General features: G+C 49.6%; 1 protein-coding gene across 1 annotated transcript in view; it reads right to left on the reverse strand.

The window, feature by feature from the left end:
- PLB1 (phospholipase B1) overlaps nt 1–24420 on the reverse strand; it is a 90786-nt gene that overhangs the window by 16306 nt on the left and 50060 nt on the right. Inside the window, exons 28-43 of the mRNA XM_040225697.1 lie at nt 23175–23218; nt 22612–22720; nt 21038–21089; nt 20577–20657; nt 19958–20023; nt 19339–19439; nt 18350–18431; nt 17583–17687; nt 16480–16575; nt 15856–15927; nt 9732–9797; nt 6069–6129; nt 5460–5518; nt 3800–3867; nt 3520–3563; nt 3205–3304 (exon numbers count right to left, since the gene is read on the reverse strand). Coding sequence (XP_040081631.1) covers nt 3205–3304; nt 3520–3563; nt 3800–3867; nt 5460–5518; nt 6069–6129; nt 9732–9797; nt 15856–15927; nt 16480–16575; nt 17583–17687; nt 18350–18431; nt 19339–19439; nt 19958–20023; nt 20577–20657; nt 21038–21089; nt 22612–22720; nt 23175–23218 — 1206 coding nt within the window. The remainder of the gene's footprint in view (nt 1–3204; nt 3305–3519; nt 3564–3799; nt 3868–5459; nt 5519–6068; nt 6130–9731; nt 9798–15855; nt 15928–16479; nt 16576–17582; nt 17688–18349; nt 18432–19338; nt 19440–19957; nt 20024–20576; nt 20658–21037; nt 21090–22611; nt 22721–23174; nt 23219–24420) is intronic.

The following is a 24420-nucleotide window of genomic DNA, read 5'->3' on the forward strand; positions in this document are numbered from 1 at the left end:
TGGTCCAGTGGCTAAGATTCTGTGCTCCCAACGCAGGGGACCCGGGTTCGATCCCTGGTCAGGAAACTAGATCCTGCATGCCACAACTAAGAGTTTGTATGCCGCAACTAATGATCCTGCCTGCTGCAATAAAGACCAAAGATCCCATGAGTCACAGCTAAGACCTGGTGCAGCCAAATAAGTAAATAAATACTTTTTTTTTAAAAGGGAAAAGAGTACATCATCTATGGCTCTGTTTCTAGAAAATTCTAGAAAATTAAACCTATAGTGACAAGAAAGGTCAGTGGTTACCTGGGTCCCAGGGAATGAGTAGGGTAGAGACCGGAAGGGGCAGGAGGGAGGGACTGATTACAAAGCAGCACAGGGAAACTTTTGGAGGTGATGGATATAGTCATCATCTTGATTGAGGTAATGGTTTCATAGGTACATGCATATAACAAACTGATCAGATTGCACCCTTTTAATATGTGCAGTGTGAAAGTGTTAGTCACTTAGTTGTGGCCCACTCTCTGTGACCCTATGGACTGTAGCCCATTAGGCTCCTCCATCCATGGGATTTTCTGGGCAAGAATACTGGAGTGGGTTGCCATTTCTTTCTCTGGGGTATCTTCCTGATCCAGGATTGAACCCACGTCTCCTGCATTGTAGACAGACTCTTTACTGTTTGAACCAATGGGGAACTGGTACGGTGTACTTATGTCAATTACACCTCAATAAAGCAGTAATTTAAAACATATGTATAACAGAAGGGATACAGCAAATGGAGGCTTCCATGGAAGAAGTCATAAAAGAAGGAAGTGGTACAGGATGGGTATTTTAAATCTTTGCATGTCCACAATGAGCTGGGTATGTGGCCAAGCACACGTGGCACCATTTCTGCCCTGTGTCTCGTTCATTCACGCAGGACCATATCTCATATGCTATTGCTATGAAAGTCATAAAGAAAGGCTGGCTTGGTTAAAGGTGACCACAGAAGTCTCTGTAATCTTTTTACAGGTTTGAGATATGAACAGGGGCATCTGTGGGTGATAAGCCCTCCAGAACACTAGCGGAAGTCAGGAATGCCCTCTTTTCCCCTCTCCCTAGCCAAGTTCTTCCCACGCTTCAAGCTCAGAGCAAGCCCTGTCTCCCCTAGGAGCCTTCTCTATGGGTTTGTTTACCCACATCTCCATTTCCTTTTTCAGTCTTGGTGTGCAGACCCATGCTTTGGGAGCTATGGGACCAGGGATCCCCTTCCAGCTCTGCTACTAGTTTGCTGTGGAGCTCACCCAAGTTACGGAACCCTGCTAACCTTGAATTTTTTCATCTCTATACAGAGGCAGGACTAGATGTTTTCTGGGGTCCCTTTTGGTTCTGTACCTGTCTGTAACTAGACTGCCCAGTTCACATCTTACACTCTTCTGTTTTCTGAGTACAAAATCATTTCAGTCTGCAACATTGCCATAAACAACACTTCTTCCCCCCAAAATTATTTCCTATTGGTTTAGGCTCCTTAACTAGACAGCAAGCTCTTTGTGGGCAGACAGTTCACTTTTTGATTCTTCTGTATCTTTTAGTAACCACCATGGGGCACAGTCCTTCCCAGGTGCTCAGTGAATTCTTGCTTATTGATTGATAGAAAGGAAGTTTGATCTTAAATAAAACTTTGAAACAAAATACCCTAATGACCATTTTTTTTTTGCATACATATTATAAACTAGGTGGGTTATTGGTCTCATTGAATCTTTGTGACAGCCAAGAGAAGTAGGTACTATTATTATCTCCATTTATAGATGAGGAAACTCAGGTTCAGAGATACTATGTGACTTGCCCAAGGTCACACAGCCAGCAAGGCTGGACATAGATAATCTAACTGGAGGTCTCATTATCCTGGTTGCTCTGCTGCAGGGTTCATCTCTCCCTTTAGGTGAACTCATCCTTTTCCACACCATGCCACATGACACGGTGCAGATAAGGAAGGCTCACAGAATGGTGTCCATTCTTGCTTACTTAAGCTGACTAATGGCTTGCTGTCCTTTCCCCTAACACAGGACCTCCGAGATCCTAACAAGAAGGTGCACGTGTCGGCCACTTCCCCTGCCACTCTTCGTTCTCATGGAGACACCAAGCAGCAGTGAAATAGAAAAGGCAGTTTAAGAGAAGTGAAGCAAGAAAGGGGAAGGGGGCTTGAACGTCAACAGACTGAAGAGTCAATTCCTGGTTAATGAAGCCTGAGCTCTATAATGATATTCATAAAACCGTAATGATCATAATAATAATAATGGCAATACCAGCAACTAGATGTTGATATTACAGCCCCAGGCAGCCCAGTTTTTCACAGAAAAATAAGTTCTTCCTGCTTATGACGCTGAGGAACTGACATTGCTTCCTGTGGCTCAGAGACTCAAACCTAGCGAGCGTGGGGCCCTCCTTACCGTGTCTGAAAGGAATGCTGCCTGTAAACAGAGTGAGTCAAGCCGGTTCTGTCTCCCTGGTGATGTGACTGCAGCAACCCTTCTACAAAGCAAAGACCCAGCACACTCTGTGCAGAAAATCAATGAACTCTGTCAGGCATTTCAACTTTAATTGTCTGGATTGTTGTCAACCATAGAAATCCAAGTGAAAACAAACAACTGCCTCGGTGTTCTAGGGGCTCTACCACCTAACTCCCTAGTGTCAAATACAGCCTTTTCAGAGTCCAGCACTAGAGGCTCAGAGGTGAGAAGAGAGAGAAAGGAAGGGTGGCCCTCTGTGGGGCCCTGCTCTGCATTCCAGGGGTGCTGAAAGTCCCCCACGCATTCGACTCTGGCTTCCCCTGGGTGGAGAGGTCAGCTGAAGTCAGCAGGATGCATCCTGGGCCCCGGCCACCTGCCTGTCGTCCAGCCACACTCAAGTGCTTCCTCCCACTGCCCTGAGAGGTGTTAACAGTGCCGCAGGCAGAGCGAAGGCTCTGATTCAGCCTGTTGCATCCTGGTTTCTCCGGGCAATTGCTCTGATGACCCTGGGCTGTTCAGGAAACGGTTTAAGCTTCTGGGTCCTCATGCTAATACCCATCTCAAAGTGGGCGAGGATTTCAGAAGACAATCCACATGAGGGGCAGCTCGGGGCTGGGTAGCAGAAGCATTCGGTCCACAGTCACTAGTGCTGCTCAGACACCACCCTTCTCTCCTCCCCGATCTCTCAGCCTTGCCCTCCTCTGTCCCTCCGGTACCCCCGTCTACTCACCGAGCCCTGGCCCCATCTGCGGCTACGTTCAGCCCTGCTGTCTCCTCCTGGGTGCCGGTGGAGAAGCCGAGGATGTTGGGGTTGAACTTCTTCAGAATGTCTTTGAAGGGGGAGATGGAAGAGAGCACAGGTGAGAGGGAGATGGATGTACAATGTTGGGGCACAGGTGTGGACCGGATGCTCCTGGTATTTTCAGGTGGGCTGACTCCCCCTCCTTATAGATAACCTTCTCTTCTCTTGCTCAGGGGAGGGCCCTGGCCACAGCGAGGGGTTGTTATGGCCACAGTGATGGTGCTTCTCTGTGTTGCTACTTACTGGGAAGTGTGGTGTGGGTCCCTAAGTCGCCATCCCCTCCAATGCTGGGGAAGAGAAAGCACATTTGTTAAAATCACCGGTCATCATGTTTCTGAGTCAGAACCAGAGAGGCTGCCCCAAGGCAGGATTCCCATCCCCTTAGGACTAGCATCGGGGCATCGCCTTGCATTCCAGTACTGGGCCATGGGTACCTGGCCTCATCTCTGAAGAGTGATGGGGAAACATACCACCCATGCCTGTATGGGGAGCATCATGAACAGAGATGAGAGAACACCCTCACCTCCAGGAGAGTCCTCTCCAGGATGTGGGGAGGTCACTGGAGTTGCTGGGTCGGGCTCCTACTGCTGTCTGAAAAAGGCAAAGAGAAGGCTGTAGAGCTGGGCTGGGTCAGGGGCAGGCTGGGGGGCACTGGGGAGACCCCCTCTGGCCCTGGGGTAGCAGCTGGGACCTGGATTTACCTTTTCTGAAAATGGTACCAGTTTTTCTCCAGGCCGCTTAATCTCTGAGTTGTCCTGACTCCCCGACCTTCCACACACAAGCAGTAACCAAGTCATGGAAGAAGCAAGATGCTTCCTCCCCAACTTCTCTGGCTTCTAACCCTTTGTGTTTCCTCTGCCATACTCCCTGGTGAGACTCTCATCTCCTTGCCATGGACAGCCCTGGCCCCATTCGGCCCCAGCCCCCAGTGTCTCTTCCCTTCTCCCTCAGTTGCCCACCTGCTCCTCCAAGCATACCTGCTTCTTCACGCTTCCCCTGACTCGGACCCTTCACCAACATTCTGAGCTCACCACGACCTGGTTTCCACTTTCCTTTCTTGTTCACCCCTCTTTCCTGTCCACACACACCTTCAGGTCTAAACAAGTTGATCTGAAGCATGAGAGCCTTGGGGCAGCCTATTAGCAGCCACTCCATCCCTTTCCAGAATACTGAACTTCCTCCTTTCTAGCCTTTAAGTCTCCAGTTCACTCCTTAAGACTTGGTCAGCTTCTACCTCCTCCAGCAAGCTTTACCTAAAGGCCCTATTATTAAAAAAGAGAAATTCCTCTTTGAAACTTACAAAAGTAAGTGAACCAGGGAAATAATACAAGGATTTTTTAGTTAATAATTTACCCCTACTTTAATAACCTTGCCTCCTGCCACAGGTTCTACATCCCTCTTCACCCCTTACCCACATATACACACCACCAGAGCCGATGAATGGTTAAGAGCCTGATGTGTATCCTTCCACAGCTTTCCCCATGTTCATATGAAAATTAAGATGCACTCACACACCTAAGGGGAAGTTGTTTTTCTATAGACATGAATACCTGATTTCCAGAGTCCTATTTGTCACCTATCTGGATAGGTGTCTCCTTCAGTGTAAGTTTTTTATTTCCCCAGCTGGACAAGTTATAAGAGGGTTAAGACCACATCTCATACTTCTTTTTGCTCTGAAAAGCTAGCAGACTGTCTCACACAAAGCAATAGCGAAATCTTGGGCTGGCCAATAGAATTCCTTTAGTGAAACTGTACTATGTGCAGGAATTGGGTCCCTTCTGCCCCCAAGAACACATTTTTGAATAGGGTGAAGGGGAGCTGGGTGGTTTGTGGGTAGACCCACCACCCGAGGAGGGAGTGAGGTAGATGAGTTCCTAGTGATGTCAGGCAGACTTGCATAAGTACCTTAGCACATACAGATGAAATGCCTGGGAACAGGGGGGAAGAAGGGATGGAATGGCTTCAATCTGGGGCTGGAGGGAAGCCTCATGGGAGGAGGTGGTGTTTGAGCAGGGGTGTGGAAGGGTGGAGGGCAGGGCTTCTGGATTGCCTGCTGATGTCTCGTGGCTCCCTGGCTGTGCTTCAGTGCCAAACACAGGTAGGTTTTCGACAGTGTCAGCTAAATGCTGAACGCAGAGCCAGTGTGGAAGAAGAGTTGATTCCTCGCTCAACTCTGTACTCACAGTCAGCGAGTCACCCAAGGCAGCCACCACTTTGATATCCGCTGGTCGGAGCTCATGGACTAAGGAGACAGGCAAAGAGATGAATGGTTGGCAGAGGTCTTCCTTTTAAACTGTTAACCTGACTAGAAGCCCGAGATTCCGTTCTCATCCCATCCATCCCTATTACACTTATTTCCAGCCTAAGGCTTTAGAAAATTTGTCTCTTCCATGCATCCAGAGCAACCAAGGCATTGAAGGTAATGGGCTTGATGGCTCTTAGCCATCTGGAGAGGAGCCCAATTCATTCTTGAGGGGTCCAAGAAAGTTCCAGCTGTGGGGATCATGAGCACAGGCAGAGAGGACCCCCATCCCTGACTGTACCTACCTCACTAGGTAGGGAGGCCTGAGGGGTTGCCATTAGGAATAAGTTGAGATGAGAAGTGTGGTTTGCAGAGCACCTGGGAGCCCAGCAGTGCTGCAGGCCAGCTCGTCATGGGCTGCCCAGGATCAAGGTCTACAGTGCACAGGAATCAGCAAGGCCTGCTTAAGTCTCCAAGATGTGCTTGTAGGTTCTCCCAGCAACCTGCCACTTAGCCCTTGACTGAAGGGGGTGATGACGTTTATACTAACCTGACGTGGGGACACTGTTGGAAGGATTCTGCTCCGTACACAGGAAGTCACTGCCCCAGTTCTAAATCGACAAAAGCAAACACACAACAGCAGACACTCACGGTGCAGGAAGGTTAGCCCAAGAAGAGTTAGCTAAAGAATTCTTCCCCCGCACACAGCTGTTCCCTGAACATGGTGCCTTGATGAAAACCAGCAGAGGCAGCTAAGAGACACTAGCATCCAGGATATAGGTCATTGATTCTTTCATGTGAAATCCAAGGAAGATCCCCTGGAGAAGCGAATGACAACCCACTCCAGTATTCTTGCCTGGAGAATCCTATGGACTGAGGAGCCTGGTGAGCTACAGTCCATGGGGCCACAAAGAGTCGGGCACTACTGAGCGACTAACACATTCACTTTCACTAATCTAGAATCTATCCTAAGATTCTGTATAGACACCAACATAAACACAAATACCGCCTTAACCTTCTTCCAGTCTCCACCAAGAATTCCTTAGCTAAAACTACATCACTGTAGAGGATCATGTGAGGCAAAGAGCTGTTGGTTGTGGATGGAGTGAGAGGGGAATCAAAGAGAAAAAGGGTGTTTGCCACCTCCCCATGCACAAAACAGTGCTTGGGTCTCATCCCCAGAAATTCTGACTTTGTCTGGGGTGGCACCTGGATTCAATACCTTTCAGTTGCTCCCCAGGTGATCATTGCATAGAGTTTACAAACTACTGTCTTAGATCTCCTCTCCATAGGGCAACCACAGGGTTCCACATGGGTTTAGGTGATGTTGTTTAACGTGAAACTAATGAACACTAATTACAATGCTAGGACTAAAACAATAATTACAATATTTTTAGGAAAGCAATGTGAAATTTTTACAAATTTTTACAAATGCAAAGTTTCTAGTTTCTGTATATCATTTCTGAATGTGTGTGTGTATGTCTTTTTGTGTATTTAATAGCCAACCAGTTCCTTGCATGTGTATAAATTAAAGTCTATAACTTGGATTTTTTGTTTTGTTTTTTTAGTCGCTAAGTCATGTCCGATTCTTTTGCAGCCCCATGGACTGTAGCCCACCAGGCTCTTCTGTCCATAGGATCTCCAAGGCAAGAAGACTGGAGTGAGTTGCCACTTCTTTCTCCAGGGGCTCTTCCCCACCCAGGGATCAAACCCACATCTTCTGTATTGGCAGGCAGATTCTTTACCACTAAGCCACCAGGTAAGCCCATAACCTGTATGAGCTTTTAGTCACACTCTCTTGACTCTGGAATACAGAGCACACTTTCCAAGTGCTGGAGGAGGGGATGAGGTAGGAAGCAGAGGGCATAGCAGCTGGGAGAACAGACATCCCTCCCTAGTGTTCCAGACACCTGCACGTCCCCAGAGGGGCTTGAGGGACAAGCCCAGTGTTGAGTGCACAGGAGGGCTCCACACATAGGTGTTGTCTGGTTGGCTGATTCTCTAGGTGTGTGGTTGCCAAATCTTTGGAAGTTTGTCTCTTTCATCTGATCAGAGGCTGATGTAGACACACCTTGTTAAAACACTCCTCTCACAAGGGAGCAACAATGCAACTTCCTTTACATATTATTTGCTTAATCTGATGTAAATGAGTTTATTCCAAGGAACTGCTCAATTAGTCAATTTGATGGAGTCCTTATGCTGTGTGGAGGTTCTATTGAAATTAAGAACATGTTTGTGTGTAGATGACAAATATCCAGAGAAGATGCAATTTAAAATAATTCTACAGCCATGAGTGCTTTAGAACCATCTCAGAGAACTGATGAGCCAGAGACAAACCCATCCCCTGCAGGCAAACAGACGCAGGTCAGAACTGGAGCACGTTCGTCTGTCCCAATGGAAGAACTGCTTAGGGGGCATAGGCTGCACCCTATACCAGGGCACCCAGATCGCCTGCAGGTCTTGGGAAATGCAGGTCCTGAGTCAGCAGGACTGGGCTGCCACCCAGGACTCTGCATTTTTAACAAGTTCTCAAGTAATGTTGATGTGGCCCGTCTGTGGCTAATTTAAATAGCAAAGTATTTTTTAAAAAATCACTTTCTCTGCCTGAGTTTTTCACTCTTCCAGCAACAGAAGCAAAGGCATGTGAGACTAAGATCAAAGACAATGGGCCAGAACCACTTTGTTCGTCAGTGTATATCTGGCACTTTAGCACAGCACCTGCACCATTTAGTCATCCAATAAACACACGTTAGATAAATAAATAAGTGCCTAACTGACAAGATGCGGCTGACGTTTCAGTTCTAATGAATTTTGGTCCACGACTGGCCTGAAATAAGCCTCTGTTGGGCTGATGTGAGCCTGAGAGAATTCAGAGAGGCTGAATGGTGGCCTTACCCCAGCCATGAAGCTGGTGCGGCCTGTATCTCAGAGCTGAGCATCTGACAGTTCTTCAGTATTTTCCTGTAAGTTAGTCTCAGTGCTTCAGCTGCCTTATAAAAGGTCTTTCCTCACTCACTCCTCCATCCATTTTCCACACTAGTCAGGGAGCTCTTTTAAAAAGGTGAACCAGATTATACCACTTTCTCCTAGAACCTCCAAGAGCTTCCCACAGCTCTCCACCAAAGTTCAACCTTCTTTCTCAGGGCTTCAGATTCTGTATGATTATGCCCTTGACAACCCCGCTTATCTCATGACCCCAACTCTCCACTTCATTTGCATGCCCATAGCCATGCTGACTTCTTTCTCCCCTCAAATACCCCCAACTCAGCCCCAGTTCTGAGCCTCTGCAATCGCTGGTCCTGGTCACAGCTCATGAGAATGTGCTTTCCTTGTCCCATCGCATTTTCTCAAGACTGTCCTTACTCTCTGACAAGACTATGCTTCTCTCTCTGTTGGATGCCTCCTTCAGTAGATTGCAGGGTCCGTAAAAGGGATGGGCTCCATCTGTCTGCTCTACGGCTCTATCTTCCTGAAACAGTGCCCGACACACAGGAGGTGCCCAGTCTGTAATGACCTCTAACTCCTGAGGACAGAACTATGTCTGACACTCCTCGGAATCCCTGCTGGCCCCTAGCACAAGACTGGGCAAACCCTAGGTGCTCAGCTGACACTGGTGATTGATTCCCTGTCCAGGTGGCCGACAGATGTGGCCTGGACCAAGCCTGTCCCGCAAGGCCTGATGTGGTTCAGGATCTTCCAGGCCATCTTTGCAGCAACTGTCCCTAAAGCCATGGGCCTTAAATCCTCAGAGCTAGAATGACTGACCTGAACCAGACAAGCCCTGGAGACCCACGTGCATATACATCAGCTTCCTGGGGGCCCAGCCCCTGGAACTGAGGCTCTTCCTACTCAGCTCCCACCTTACAGGAAATCGATGTGCATTATACCCACTGCCTCCCCCTCATCCCTTCTTGAAAGGCTGAGCTGCCTGATCAGAAATGATGTCTGTGCAAAGGTCAAAGATGACTGATCCACAGGCACTTCCTCTAGTTGGTTGCTGACGTCAGGAGAACACTTGAGAACAAGTTAGGACAATCCTGGAACTCTGTGGTTCAGGAGCCTTTGTTTCACATTCCAATATCCAGTAGGTAAGAAGGGTACGTTTCTGCTTAAGCTACCTCTCTGAAATCCGCACCACTCCCCGAGTTGCTGGGGGCGGGGGGTGGAAACGATTTGTCTCTGAGAGAGGCAGACATGTGTCAGGAGTTATTACCTCAATGGCTGGCGTGGTGGGGTATGTGTAGTTACTGTTCCGGGGGGTTCGCAGGAAGGGCTCAATCTAAGAGAGGAAAATAAACCACAGGGAGAGGTTACCTGACAGCCTGGAAGACTGCTTAGGAAATATTAAGTACTAACAGTCCTGTCCTCTAGGTTCATTTAACACGATTCTTCTGCATTTAAATAGAAAGAATCATACAGACAGAATTTCATTCATTCCCTAGAGGGTTTTACATAACAGCTTTGACAAGGGATGTACAAGCAAAGGACTAAAAAGGGTTCCATCCACGTTCTTTTCAGGGTTCTGTGCTTTTCTTTTCACCCTGACAATGAATCTCCCTAATCATCAGAATGACTTTCTCTCCTTTGTCATTGCTCTGGCAAAAGATTGATATTATAGGGATCTTCTTGTCTCCAAAAAATGTTATGATCATCAGTGTATTTTAACAACTGTTGCTATGATTTTGCCTCCTTTGAGTCATGTCCCGTACCCGTTTCGGGTTGGCTTCACATACGCTGGTTGCATTTTTTTCTCATGAAACGGCCTCTTCATTCCCTGCTCACCTTTCTATTTCACCATTGGGTTCATACATGCCCAGTCAAGAATCCAAGTGTATTCCGTTGTGGGTGATAAGTTAGTCAAAGAAGGAAGTAGACAGAGGGGTAGCAGGGGAAAGCAGGTAATGAGAAAATGTGGAAATGATAGTGAAGCAAGAAAAAGTTCGTAAGACAGAGATCTGCCCAGACAGCCCAGGGCTGCCAACACCCTCACAAGTCCTGCTCAGTGGAGTAGAAGGGCCACGGTCTGAAAATCTGGGAGTAATATGGGAGTAAGTAGGAAGAACCGGAATGTTGGAGGCGATGTCATTGTATATCTGTTCCAGGGGTTGAAAGCCCATTGTCCATCTGCTTTATTTTGGCCTGAAAGGTGTTTAAAAAGGAGAAGGAGAGAAGATGACAACCCTGAATGCTGCCACAAGAGGCGTGTACCCTTCAGTTCTGACCTGCCACTGTCTCTTGTCCATCCCACCCACACAGTCATGTTCTAGCCTGGCACTGCATATGAGTTTTCAACCCTGAGTGATCCCGCTTTACAGGTGAGGGGCAACTGAGGTGCAGGGTGGAGCAGAGACCTGCCCCGTGCACTGAGGGCAGAGCTGGGCCTGATCCATCAGGCCTCCTGACCAGCAATGCCCTCATTCCACGGCTCACACTGGGGTCAGGCCTGAAAAAGACCTGGGGCCAGGCAGAGGGATGAGGAGGTGGTCTTAGCAGTTCACTTGGAGGATGAAATCTATAAGCACAAACCCAACCCCCAGCCGTCAGCACAGACCTTGCCCCCTGGGGCATGCCACGCCTCTCCTTTGGTCTGAGTCCAGGCCCTCAAAACAGCGTCCAGAGGAGCACTCAGGGCCAAGGGCAGGAAGTGTGCCCTGGACTGTCTGCTAGAGTGCAAGGTGAGAGAGGCCTTACAGCGGCATGTCACCACAGTTAACCAGACTTGTCTCCGGCCAGTGCTATTCGGTGTCCCCTGTCCCCTGAGATTCCCTAGCAGCTGAGGGCACGTAGCATCCTATAAGCAACTGACTCACCTTTGTAAAACCCCATGTGTTCAGAGCTCTGTTCTAGGTGCTGGATGAAGGGAGGATCCAGAGGCATACAATTCAGTGAGGCAGAAAAATGACAAGTATTGGGTAGCAAAGCATCAAAGAACAGTGTGTCCAGTAAGTGCAGTAATTGCCGAGGAAGGATTGTAAGATCTGGGAATGTGTGGTCCTTAAAGATGAGTCTCAGTGGCAGGTAGGCCACTCCTCATTACTCTCCCCCCACTTCCCAAGACCCGGATTGGGCACAGGGCCTGGCAGCCGGAACTTTTCTCAGAGTAGCTAGCGTAAGAGGACCTGGAGGGCAGACTCCACCTGCCCTTCTGCATGTGCTGAAAGTCAAGCGGGGGAGTTTATTTCAACACAGGACCCAAGGGTAGAGGGGAGAGACTGAACTAAGAGGTCAGAGGTCAGGGAGACACTGGAATGTGGTGGGAAGTGAGGCCAGAGAAGGAACAATGAGAACAGGTCCAGGACAGGGCCAGGCAAGTGGCCTGAGTGCCTGGGGCCTATTTTATTGATTGTCAGCTGCCTTGTGCATGCGTGAGTCAGACTGGGTGAAAGGCCTGGAACTCAGCAGAGGGAAAAGGGAGTCCACTTAGTCTGCTGGCTCTCCTAGGCTCAGCTGGTAACACCAGTAAGCAGAAAGCGAAGCCCAGTGAATGCCAGCACAAGGAACTGTCCTCCTCGGTACAGCTGGGAAAAGATGGTGCAGCCTGCCCGGAGGCAGAGCCTGGTCAGCCACTGATGTGAGTCAGCGACATGAGTCAGTGGCTACCGGAAAAGGGCGTGTGCATCCTGGCCATGTTAACAGGTGCAAACTTCCACAGCGAAGGAGAGCTGGTGTTCTTCTGTTCTGTGCTTCTCGGACCAAACCAGGTATGTATAGTCAAGCCCGGGCACCGACTTAAGTGGGGTCATATTCCAAGGACTCATATCTACTGTATATAGAGGCAGGGTTTGGAATACTTGTCTGCCATAAATGGTTGGGGAAACAGGAGAAGATCCAGGAAAGGGCGGTAGTGGTAAAGAGGAGGAGGGCATAGGAGTACCCACTGACATTTCTATCCCATCCCTTTATCCCATCCCAAACATGACCTGCTAGGCTGATTCCACAAGCTGTTAATGGACAGCCACTTGGCTGTTAGTAATGCACTGCCTTGAGAGTGTGGAGGTCTGAGAGGCCATAAGCCTCTGCTTGCTTTGGGAGGATGTGGTACATACATGCTAAGGCCCTTCAGTTGTGCCCAACTGTGCGACCCTATGGACTATAGTCCTCCCCCAGGGGACCTGCCCAACCCAGGGATTGAACTCACATCTCTTATGTCTCCTGCGTTGGCAGGCGGGTTCTTTATCACTAGTGCCAACTCAACTATATGAGAGATTGCATGAACAGGACTCCAAAGCCCTCCCCATGGAGATTCTAAAGCTATAAAATCCTCTGTTGCTTTATGATGGAAAGGAGCAGGTAACAATTTTAACACCCACAGTGACACGGACCTGAACTGGGGGGAGTGGAAGTGGGAAGAGGAGGGACTAGGAAGGATTCTATCAGGTGAGGTGCCTGACGTTTCACACCTGCAGAACGGTGACCACCATGACAATATGGACCGACAGAGGAATTCTTCAGGATTAGGGAGTTTGGGAAGACATTGATTTAGGTCCTATTTTGAAATTCTTCCTCAAAAATTATTTTCTAAATGAATGTTGAGTTTGAGATGATGGGTTCAGGGCAGATTTGGGAGATTTGGAAGTCCAAAGCATTCAAAAGAGAATAGCCCCGCATACGTAATGCTAAAATAGAAATATCGCTAAACAATAAAGTATAAGAGAATCCAACAAAGCTCGGTTTTTCTCAAGAGGAAAGACTGAATGATGAAATATCACTTGAAATTATTTCTGTTTGTCTCACTATGTCTTTCTATTTTGTTGGTACCCTGATCATATATTTAATCTGTCTTCTGGGTAAACTTTACATCCAAGGGAGAAAGACCTCTGAAGGGTTAGAAATATAGCTCAAGTTTGGAGGAAAAAAAAAAAGAAACGAAGATGTAGGTTGGGGGATCCTAGGCAAGGAAATTTAACAGGAAACCCTGGAAATGGACAAATCTCAGAGTGAGGATTGTGTAGAGAAAGAGAAAAGAGAAGAAGGCTGAGTTATGAAAGTTAGAGAATGTCCACATTTTTGAGGCTGGGAGAAGGGAAGAGGGGTCATTAAAGGAAGATGGGAGGGGGCAGAAACTAGAAAAGCAGAGCGGTCAAGCTGGTTTTCCATCCACAAATGCAGGGAGGAATAAATCCATGGAGGAGGTGATTAACTCTGACAAATGCTTTTCAAGGGCAAGAAAAATAAGAGCTGAAAAAGGACTCTGCTGGTCTTTGAGCCCATTTCTTCAAAGCCTGAGGAGGGGCCACAGGCAGCTGCCCTGGGTTAGGGAAGGAGTGGGCAGAGAGGTGATGAGGGGCAGCAAGGGGACCACAGTCACGGTTCACAGACCAAATAAGCTAAAGTTGCCTGTAAAATCACATGTCCAACCTGAAAGTCTAACAGAAATCCACAGAGCGCAGTTAAGCACCTGACCTGGCTGGGCAGAATGCACTTGCCCTTGACAGGAGCTGGGGGAGGAGCAGGCAGGAAGTTGAGAAAGAAGCTCCCCGGTGCTTGCATCTGTCTCAGCCCCTCCTCCCTGCTGGGTCCTGCCTGTTGCCTCTATGTTTAGACTCAGCTAGGATTAAAATATGTGCTGCCTGGCCCCTGTCAGCTCACACTGAGATGCTGGTGGACTTTTATATAGCTCCATGGCACACTGCAGGGAGCAGATGGGACCTGAGGAGTGCAGGATTCCACAGTGCCTGGTGCCTTGAAGTTGGGCCGGCCAACAGATGGATCTTTTGGAATGGGCTCCGGGGTTGCCTGGCAACTGCTTCTCCCAGGCGGGGCTTCTAGGTTCCAGGAGGCTGGATTTGCTCTCCTCTGCTCACCAACAGCTCAGCCAGGCTGGTCCAGGAGGAGGAACGGAGCCCAGCTCAGGAGTGGCCTGAGGTTCTGGCTGAGGCAGTAGCCTTTCAGGGCTCCTTGCCTGGTCTGGAGCCTTGAGGCCGGTGGTGACAGGGCTCTACCCGACCCAGAGCCTAGGCTCCAACCTGGTATATAGTAGATATTTGTGAGAAGGAAAGAGAGCAAAGGATGGCCCCCTGGACTGGGTTGTTATTACTTTCACTATTAAATAGAAGGAGAATTGGCAGACTGGAGAGGGTTTCCCATGGTTGATGTTCAGTATGGCCATATGGTTGTTAAAATATTGAAGTACCCCCTTCCCCCCACCGTATGGTTTATAGCCACCACTCTGAGTCCCCAAATGCTTCTACTACCCGGATTGCCTGGCCCTACCCCTAGAATGCACTGGACAAGCTCAGGATCTAGCAATTTAAGCATTTACACATGATACAGAAGGGCCGTTAGGCCTCTGCCCCACCCCTTCAGCCCGCATCTGATCGTCTAGAACAGAGGCATCCACGCTACACTGATTGTTACATCGTTTGACCATCATCTTTGCCCTGAGCCCTGGACAGAGCATCTGAGCCCTCTACTATGACTGCCTCTACTTCTGCATCCCTTCAACCCACCCGCCTGGTGAGGCGAATGGTACCCAAGGCTGAGCCTGGGTCCGAGACTGGTGTGGGGAAGGGTGCCCACTGCCTCTAGACCTCTGGCAGACACATGGGGGAGATGTAGGTCCTCTCCCTGTTCAGTCGGGATGATGGGAGAGGGTGACTCAGTCAGACCCAGGAGGGAACCCGGCCTCCCAGACTGGGTCAGGCTGTCCCCTTTCATTGGTGTCAAGGGCTCTCTGGCCTCAACCTTATTTGGTTAAAAAGCCGTAAGACGGGCTTGAAGAGGGAGCTGAAGGCAAAGGGCATGTGTACCTGCCCCACTCCTAGGCCTGAAATCAGGTCTAACAACTACTTACATCTTCCGCCTTAAAATGAGCCCATGCCAGCCTCACTCCAACTATCGCAAAGCCGGTCCTGCCTGCCCCTTCCCCAGGTGGCCCTAGGGCTTTCCTCTTTGACCTATTTCCTGCCAGACACTCCCAATCCGGATTCCATGACCACTAACTGCAACTTCTGAGCTCAGCTGGCTTCACACTAGGCCACCAACCTGCAGGTGGACCTTCCCACTGGCCCCACGTGTCTGCTGAAATGCTCAGTCTGGCCACCTCTGGCTTCTTAACTCCCCTCCTGAAGAATCCACACGTGTTACCCTGCTCCTCTCCCTCCGCTGGGCTCAGGCCTCCTCTCCCACCTGCTTCTCCCAAAGACAGAGGTGCTTCTGCACCCTCTTCTCCCCTCTCCATTCTTCTCCACTCCCCTCCATCCTCTGAATCCATCTGCCCCCAGGCAAGCGGCAAGATGGGTGACAGAGAAGTGCTGGTGTAGGGGGCAGGGGGTTGGGGGCGGTGTAAAGGGAGATGGGCAGGGCCTGAGCTCTGGGTTTCTGGAGAGCAGCATTACCTGAGCAGGGCAGGAGACGGGTATGTCTGCCATCAGATCCAGGGTATCTGTTTTCCTTCCCAGTGGTTCAAGCTGATGGGGGAGGGAAAGAGAGCCGTGAGTGTACTAATTTGTCTCCGCTGAAGTGAGCATTCCCTGGCAGGGGATCCCGCAGTGGGGGAACGCTCAGAACTTGATTTCAGGGGGGTTGGCTTCTCCTCCTGGCTCTGCCAGTCACCAGCTGTGGGATACTGGGCAAGTCTCTTAGCTTCTGCAGGATTCAGCTTCCTTGTAAACTTATAAGTCTTGCAGGGCTGTTGAGAAGCTTAAATGAGATAAACATGGCTTAAACTGCCTAGTAGAGTTGTTGGCACATAGAAAATACTGAATAAACATGAGGGTTCTGCCTTGCATTCATGTAGAGTCTTGCATCACAGTTCAAAGCCCGTCGGAGAGGATGCAGTTGATCCAGGAATCTTAAGGACTCTGTATTTTTCATTCTACATCAACTTCTACAGAAACACCAGTCGCTCTCCTCCACACCTTGCTTGCAAAGGGAGGCCAAGAACAAGCTCCATTCTAGAGGGGCTGGTGCTTTGCTCTAGACTAGAACCCCAGAGAACCAGGAAACCCCTCTCATCTTACCATGTTGACCCAAAGGGCCCTGGAGAGCTGGGAGTGGAATTTCTGACTTGGGTGGAGGCAGTCTGGGGCAAAGAAGGACACATCTGGGCGCCCATCCTGAAGGAGAGAAATAGACATCCTTAAGATCCTATTGGTGCCGAGGGTAGAGAGTGGGGCTCACTGGCAGGCCTGCCCTCTGGAGTGGACCTCTCGACACCCTGCATCCCTGGGGGGCGCTCCCAGCCTGCAGCTTCCTAAGGGCCTGCTCACCTCGAGAGAGGGCTCAGAGTAGTCCCACAGATCAACAACTTTGAGTGACCCCAAGCCCCCAACCTGCTTTCTGGATCTCACAATTTCCATTATTTAATTTTAAAAGTGCTATATGGTGCATTTATGCAACCCATGCCATGGATGAGGGAATGAGATCCTAGTCCCTGAGGCAGTCTTAGCCAGCCAGCTGGGAACAGCTATTTCCTAACTCTTGACCAGTTGGTCCCAGTGAGCTTGGTAGGGAGAATAGGGCTTCAGGCCTGGGCAAAGTCTAGGTGCTTAAGGCTTCTTCCGATAGGCCAGGCCCTTGGGATGGAGGCCCAGGTGGACAGACCCAAGTCCCCACCCTGGCCCATTCACAGAGCCCTTCTGCTCAGAATGGAAGAGTCAGGTGGAGAGCAGAGCCAGGGAGAGAAACAACAACCACAGTGCTGGGTATGGAGCCGAGAGTGAACAGTCTGGAGTTGGACGTGTTCAAATCTCACCTCTGTCCCTTATTTCCTGCAAGCTTTTAGGAAGGATTCTTCATGTCTATGAGCCTCTCTTATGCGGAGATGATAAAGCTCACCTCAGAAGGTAATTGTGAAGATTTTACATATGGTATGCACAGTGTCTGGCATGTAGTAGGTACTTAGTAAAATGGAGGCTGCAATGAGCAGTCATGAGAACATTAAACATTGGGCTGCCTCTTGAATACAGTTCTGATGTTCAAGGAGGCTGCAGCCACCAGACCAGCAGCTAGAGAGCTGCCTGGGTCCACCCCATTTGTTCCCAGCCTATGGAAGCACTTGGCATTTCCACTTTGAATTTCCTCCTCCTTGTGGGAGCCCTGTCAGGGAGGGCAGGGAGCCTACCGCCAGGACAGGGAGCCGGATGTTGTAGAAGAAGGGCTGCAGAACCACAGAGAAGTCCTCCCGCGTCTCGTACCGACCGGACTCCACCAGCTCGCGCATGCTGCTCTGGGGACACACCCGTGGGCATCTTCAGCACAGGCCCGGGTGCTCCAGGTACCCGTTAGCGCAAAGCTAGGGGTGATGGGCAGTGACCTTGTGCCCATCTCCCTCAACAGGTGGGCTAACTCAGTTCTTCTCTTGAGAACACAAACACACTTGATGGCAAATCTCTTTCCAGAGAATTGGAAATGGGTTGTGCCTCCTTTTGGTTCTGGTTTTAAGTGAACTGCAAGTTCTGAAGGGCCAGCAGGAAGTCCCAAAAGGAACCGCAGCCTAGGAGAGGCCTCCAGAAGGCCCCTAGGCTTGGGACCTGCAACCTCCTCAATGGCTTGTGGCCTGCCCATTGGAGAGGTAGGGGGTAGAGGGAGCAGCTGGGTATCTAGGGGGCAGGGGAGGGAAAAGCAGTCCCATGGGGCACCCAGGGCTATTCCCCTTGTCAGGCCAAGGGGTGGGGCTGAGCCAGCAAGAGAGCTCGGCGATGAGGACTTTGTCACCTAGGTTCCTTTGGAATCTGCTTGGGGTGCCTGAGATACCTAAGCCAGGAAGTAGCCTGGATGGTGATGTTGCCTCTCAAACTCTGAATAGCTCTTCCCTTCCCATGAGCCTCCCCAGCGGGGCTCTGGGCTGGTGTGCTGATCGAGGTGGAGGAGAGACCTTCTTGGTCTTACCTGGTAGGCTCGGGTGATGGACTCCAACTTGGCCAGCTCTTGGGAGCTCTCCCGCGGGGTCAGAATACAATTGCATAAAATGCTGAAAAAAGAGGGGAGACAGAAGGACCCAGAGCCAAAGCTGCGGTCAGGGTGGAGGTAGGGGAGTGACTCGCAGGAGGCTCTGCTACACATGCTCAGGGGCAGGTTTCAGGACTGACCCAGGGATGCACAAGGGGAGGATATATGGATGGGCACCCTTTCACGTTAAAAAAGTATTACGTGTTGGACCACGGGCCCTGGGCCTTCAACAAATTACACTGAACAAATGCATTTAGGCAATAAGAAGCCCATGTTGAGTGTTTAAAAATAAGTACCAACGCACACTTTGGCAAGCCTGTTGCTCAGGTCCCCCAGACACCTCTGGAGTTCACACTAGTGTCCTGCTGTGTTCCCTTTTGTTTTATGATGAATTATTTCACACTCATAAAACCTTCTGGATGTTAAAAAAGATCTCTCTACTCAAAACAGAACCTGGTGCAGAGTAAGACTTTAAAAAGCATTTGTTAAGTGAATAAATGGATGTGTAAGACAGGAGGAACAATAAAACACACACCTGTGTACTTCTCACTCAAGAAACAAAACACTCCCAACGGGAAGTTCTGCGTGTCCCTCCCCAAGTCACTTCTCCCCAAAGGTAAGTGAGCTTTGCTTTTGTTGTGGTTTCACCAGGTGTGGACACATCTGTATGTCACTCCTTCTCACAGGCTGGGCTGCACTGTCTCTCAAACACTAGCATATGTCCCAGCCCTGACCTCTGCCCGGCAACTTCCCCCATCACAGAGGTTCAATGGTACCCTGAGGTTAGGGAAGTGGGGGCCCTGACTTCGACCTCCCAGAAGCAGGTGGTCCTGGCACAGACCCCTTTATAGATGCACACGGACAGATAAAGTCCCAGAAACCCAGAGGAGTTCCCACCATGTGAACTAGATCAGCAAGCACCCACTTACCTGGCCTGATGCACAGGACACTTGTCGGGGTTCCCCAGGAACACCTGCCTCATGATACTGGGGCTCATGAAGTCCACAAGGTTGACCAGCGCCCGGGGTACCTATGTGCGAGGCTCTGGGTGAGAGAGGGCCTGGGAACCTTCTTTCGCCAGCTGCCTTAGGACTCTGAGAAGTGGGACCAGGCTCCGGGGTCACTGAGTGGGGTTCTGGGAGGTGTCAGCACGAGGCGACCACCTAGAGCTCCACAGTCTTTGCCACCCACATGGGCAGCAGTGCGAATGGGCCTCCCAGAATGGGCCAACATGGCAGTCTTGGGTCTTAATGCTGAGGGTTCAGCTCATAATGAATCTGCCTTCAGTGCAGGAGACCTGGGTTTGATTCCTGGGTTGGGAAGATCCCCTGGAGAAGGAAATGGCAACCCACTCTAGCATTCTTGCCTGGGAAATCCTGAGGCCCTTGGAACTGGTCCCAAATAGCATGAGGCTTCCTTGGGGGTACCCCCAAACTATGGAAAGGGCAGGAGCCCGTGTCCTTGTCCAGCTCCTTGGGAAGGGGGTGTTTTACTCTCTTCTCCCCACCATGCTTGAGCAGTATCCAGTTTGTGGGAGCCCCCACCCACCTCTCTATGTAGGATGTCCAAGGCATTGCGGAGATGGTCAAAAAAGTTGTCTGCAGAATAAAGATTCTGGAAGAGACAGGAGAGAGAAGAGAAGCTGGTTAGGGAGAGAGGGCAGTGGGCAGAACTGGGTTCTCCCCCAGGCCCCCAGCTCCAGCCCCAAGGACTTGATCCTCCTTGGCCTCCAGCTGTGACCAGCTCATGATGTCAGAATCTGAGATGAACAGTTGGGCACTCGCTGGGCCAGACAGAAGCCTGCAACCTTCAGTAGGAGCTTTACTTCAGGAGTAGGACGTGTCAAGCCCCACTTCTAACTGCTTGGAGTTTACTGTTTCTTCTCTTTCTTTCAGGAATTGTAAGAGAGGGGAACAGAAGCCCTGTATATCTGCCACTTGCTGACTCACACTACCTGGGACAGGGAGGTGGGGCCAGAAATTTGAGGGGCTGGGGAATGAAGTGTATGTGTGTATGTGCACGTGTGTGAACTGTGTGTGCATGCACACACACACAGGTACCCTTGGACAATCCTGAGGTTAATTCTAGGGACTGTTCTCAAAGAGAATCTCCAGGGCCCACAGGTCAAAGTCAAGAGCAATGTGTAGGCCTGACCCGCCCCCATTACCGAGTCCGTGCAGTAGTCACATAAATCACTGCCTCCAATCAGCACCGTGATGACCTTCCAGTCCTCATGGAAATTTACTCTCTGTACAGAGGGAGGAAAATGCTTGATGATTTCCAACCAAAAAACAACACAGCTCTAGGAAATCCATTCAAACCTCTAAAACTTCCTTGCCCTTTTGAAATAACAGGATCAGAGCCTCAGAGCTGACTGCACTTCAGAGATTTATTTATAGACCACAGATTCTTAGCATCAGGAAGGACTTTCAGGGTCACTATGATCAGCGACAAACCTCCCTCTGGTTGACGTAATCTCCTCCAGGCAGCCTTCGACAGAGGCTGCCCTCTGCCACTTGAATGCCTCTAGGGACCCGGGGCTCACTGTTTTCATGGCCAACAATTCCATTTGGGAATTTTACTGGGCTAGCAAACTAGTATTTAAAGATAATCATAAATCTGACTTACGTGGTCGGATTTCATCTTCTGTATCAGAGTCTGGACTTGGCTTACAAGTTCCCTGAGGAGGAGAGGAAATCAGTCCCATTGAGGAAGAGCCCCTGAATCTTTCATCCTAAAAGGCCTGAATTGGAGGCTTCCATGGCATTCACCCCACCTCTGACCCCCCACCCTCCAACATGAGCTGGCAGAGACCCTGAGGCTCAGGGACAAGAAGCAACTTGCCTCTTCGGGAGAAGTTATTACAACAAATAACCCTTCACAAAACTAGCTGTGTGTTTGTCCTAAGCCTCTATAGTCAAGGGTACTGCCAATTATATTTGTTACGCATGGTCTCCTTTCTAGGACTCCACATGCAAAGTGTCTTTAACGATTCCATGCAGGAAACTGTTCATCTCCTTAAAAGGACTGGTATGGACTCTGAAATTGGATCTAGGAAAGTTTTAGCATGCTTCCTCTTTTACCTTGGCTGCCAGGAAGCTGAGCATCTGATGCTCAAGCACAATAGTTAAAAGTCTCATATTGACACAGCTGCTTCTTCCCCTCCTCTCCCCCGACCAGTGGCTGTGATTTTTCTTAGGTATATGTTAGTTGTGTCATTTTTGGTAATGGCACAACTTAGCTAAATGCTTCTCTTAGAAAGAGGTCATAGCAACCCACTCCAGTATTCTTGCCTGAAGAACCCCATGGACAGGGAGCCTGGTGGGCCACAGTCCAGAGGGTTGCAAAGAGTCAGATACGACTGAAGTGACTGAGCGCACATGCGTAGAAAGAGGTGGGTAATAAACAAACACCCTACACATACCTGGGTTTATAATTCACGGAAAGACTAGCTCTCAGCACCCTTAGCTCCTCACTAGTTTTGGTCCCTATTTTAGTGTGAGATGGAGCCACAGACCAGAGGTCTCCTGGCATCTGGCGGTGGGTCCATGTGTACCATCATCTTGGCTGTTTCTATTACCAAGAAGAGTCTTCCCAGGCTGGGCCAGGAGTGAGGAGACCCAGGTGGCTGAAGCCTCTAGGAGTGGGGTGTGGGAGGAGGGCTCTCCTTGGAGGTCAGCCTGGGGCACTGAGTGGTTGGCACCAGCAGCCTCTAGCTTCTCAACTGCATTTCCTGCAGCCCCACCATGGGCATAAGGACAGGACGTGACTCGCCACTCCTCTAAGCAGCTCCTCTAAGCAGCCTCTAACATGGAGACTCTGTATTGCCCATCCATTTGGTTGATACTCCCTGATCTATGGGGGGAACTGCCACTCATGAGGCGCTGGAGAGAATACCATTATGCCATGGTAAGTTTTAAAAATTGGATATGGTGGGTCAGGTAGCTGGAAGATTAGAACATTCTGCACAGGAAAGCAGGACCAAGTTCACGCTCTAGGATCACAGTCTCTGTCCAAGAGCCAGCCATCCAGCCTCCCCGCAGTCCCAGAGGCAGCCAGCGAAGAGAATGGCCAAGAGACTCTCAAATCACTGCTGTAAATAAAGGCCCCCTGTGTACACAGAGGTCAGAATTACAGCCTTGAAGGGAATGATGTGCCTCCCACTCCCTACCCAACAGCTCCCTCCCCCCAAAAATGCGTACTCAGCTTTAGCTCCAGGAACAGCTTGATTGAGGAATGCATTTGTCGCATTGGCATCTCCTGTGCCCACCGCATAGCCTGTGAGATTCCCATTAAACATCCGAAGGATATCTGGAAGAGAAGGGGGTGCACGGGACACAGAGAGCTTAGGGTGGGAGGTGGAGTAGGCCCCAGAAAGGAGTTGAGGCCTCGGGTGACTTGATGACAGGTTGAGCCAAGGCAGCAAGAGCCTCTCAGCTTTTCTTTTCTTTCTTTATACTTTGCAGTGCAGCCATACTCTCTGGCTCATCTATCTTCATACCCTTTGGGCTGGGTGAAGAGATCTGAGGCTCAGGGTGTTTGGTAACTTGGCCCAGGTCACCTGGCCAGCATATAGAAGGGCCAGGGTTTGAACCTAGTTTTTTCCATCCCCTTCAATGGCCTGTCCACAGGTCTCTCCTCTCATTTCAATGGCAGTCAGAAAGGAAGATGTCATTTCTCCCTTTCTTACCCAAGAGGCACTCTCAGGAAGCCTGGGCATCAGATGGACCCAGTGGACAGACTCAAGACGCTGGTGGTTACTTACTCGGTAAGGTGGTCACGTTCTCCAGGGAGCTGTCCCCTCCTGAACTGTAGAAAGTGAGCAAGTCAGTGAGACTGAATCGATGTCCAGGCTTTATAGAAAAGTGCCCCCATCTTTTAAAGACACCCACACCATCAGCATCTGTCATGCCCCAGAGCCACCTCTTTGTGTTTGAGGGATTCTGAAAAAATGTGAATTCCCCAAGAGGCTGGCTCCTCCAAATCCAGGATTTGAAGGTGAAATCTGAGGGCTGTTTTTTTTTTTTCTTCTGCAAATCAGGAGGGCGCATACTTAGCTGATTCTATACTATGCACCCAGCCATGCTCTACATTAGTTATCTCATATCTCCAAACAAGCTTGGGATATAGATGAATTATCTCCATTTTACAGAGTAGGAAACTGAGGCAAATGGGGGTTAATCAACTTTCTATGGAAACTTAAAACCATAAAGGTAACTAAACACCAGCTTGAACTGGAAACCTTTAGAAAATGGATAAGCTCTTCTCTGCCCAGTGGTCAGGTAAATTCCACTGGAAAGTTCAGGGGATGGCCTCTCACTGCCTTTCAACACCTGATCTAATTTCATATAATCTACTTTTATAGCCCTCAATCTAACTTCAAGACACACTCAAAGTTTCAGTTTCTTTCATGCATTTAAACTGAACACATGTGGGAGGCAAGGGGAGAAGTATTTGTTTTAATGAAGTCCACTGTTCAGATGTACTGTATTTACTGTTACTTTTCTTCTGTGACTCCCTCCTCCATCCCAGTATATTATTCCAGGCCAAGAGGTTTCAGAGAATACAGTGTTAGCATTCAGCCCACCAGTGTAGACTTTCAAAGGACAGGCCATGAATCAAAGTTATGGCTGTTCTTCATTCAAGAGAAGGCTTGGAGTGAAATTGACTATTTTATACTAGGGTGGGGTCAAGGGCTTAAGTCAAAGGGTCAAGATCCTCAAAAGGTGGAGAGAAAAAGCAGCCAGGTAAACTCTACCATTCTATTCTCACTCAGGTATCTCTCTCCCACCTCCCATCCAGTGTCTGAATTGAACATGGCCTTTGCTTAGGCACTGCTTTTAAAGCTTCTGATCCTTTCCTAACTCTGCATGAAGCTACTACTTTAGCTGCTTCCTGAGCCTTCCTTCTTTGGACCAAAAGCATTTCACCACAACACTTTTCACTTGGCAGGAGAGGACAAAGACTTATACCTCCTCCCATCACTGTCTTCTAACCCTGCCTCCTTTCCT

Source organism: Oryx dammah, unplaced genomic scaffold (assembly GCF_014754425.2).
Source record: "Oryx dammah isolate SB20612 unplaced genomic scaffold, SCBI_Odam_1.1 HiC_scaffold_25, whole genome shotgun sequence".
NCBI lineage: Eukaryota > Metazoa > Chordata > Mammalia > Artiodactyla > Bovidae > Oryx > Oryx dammah.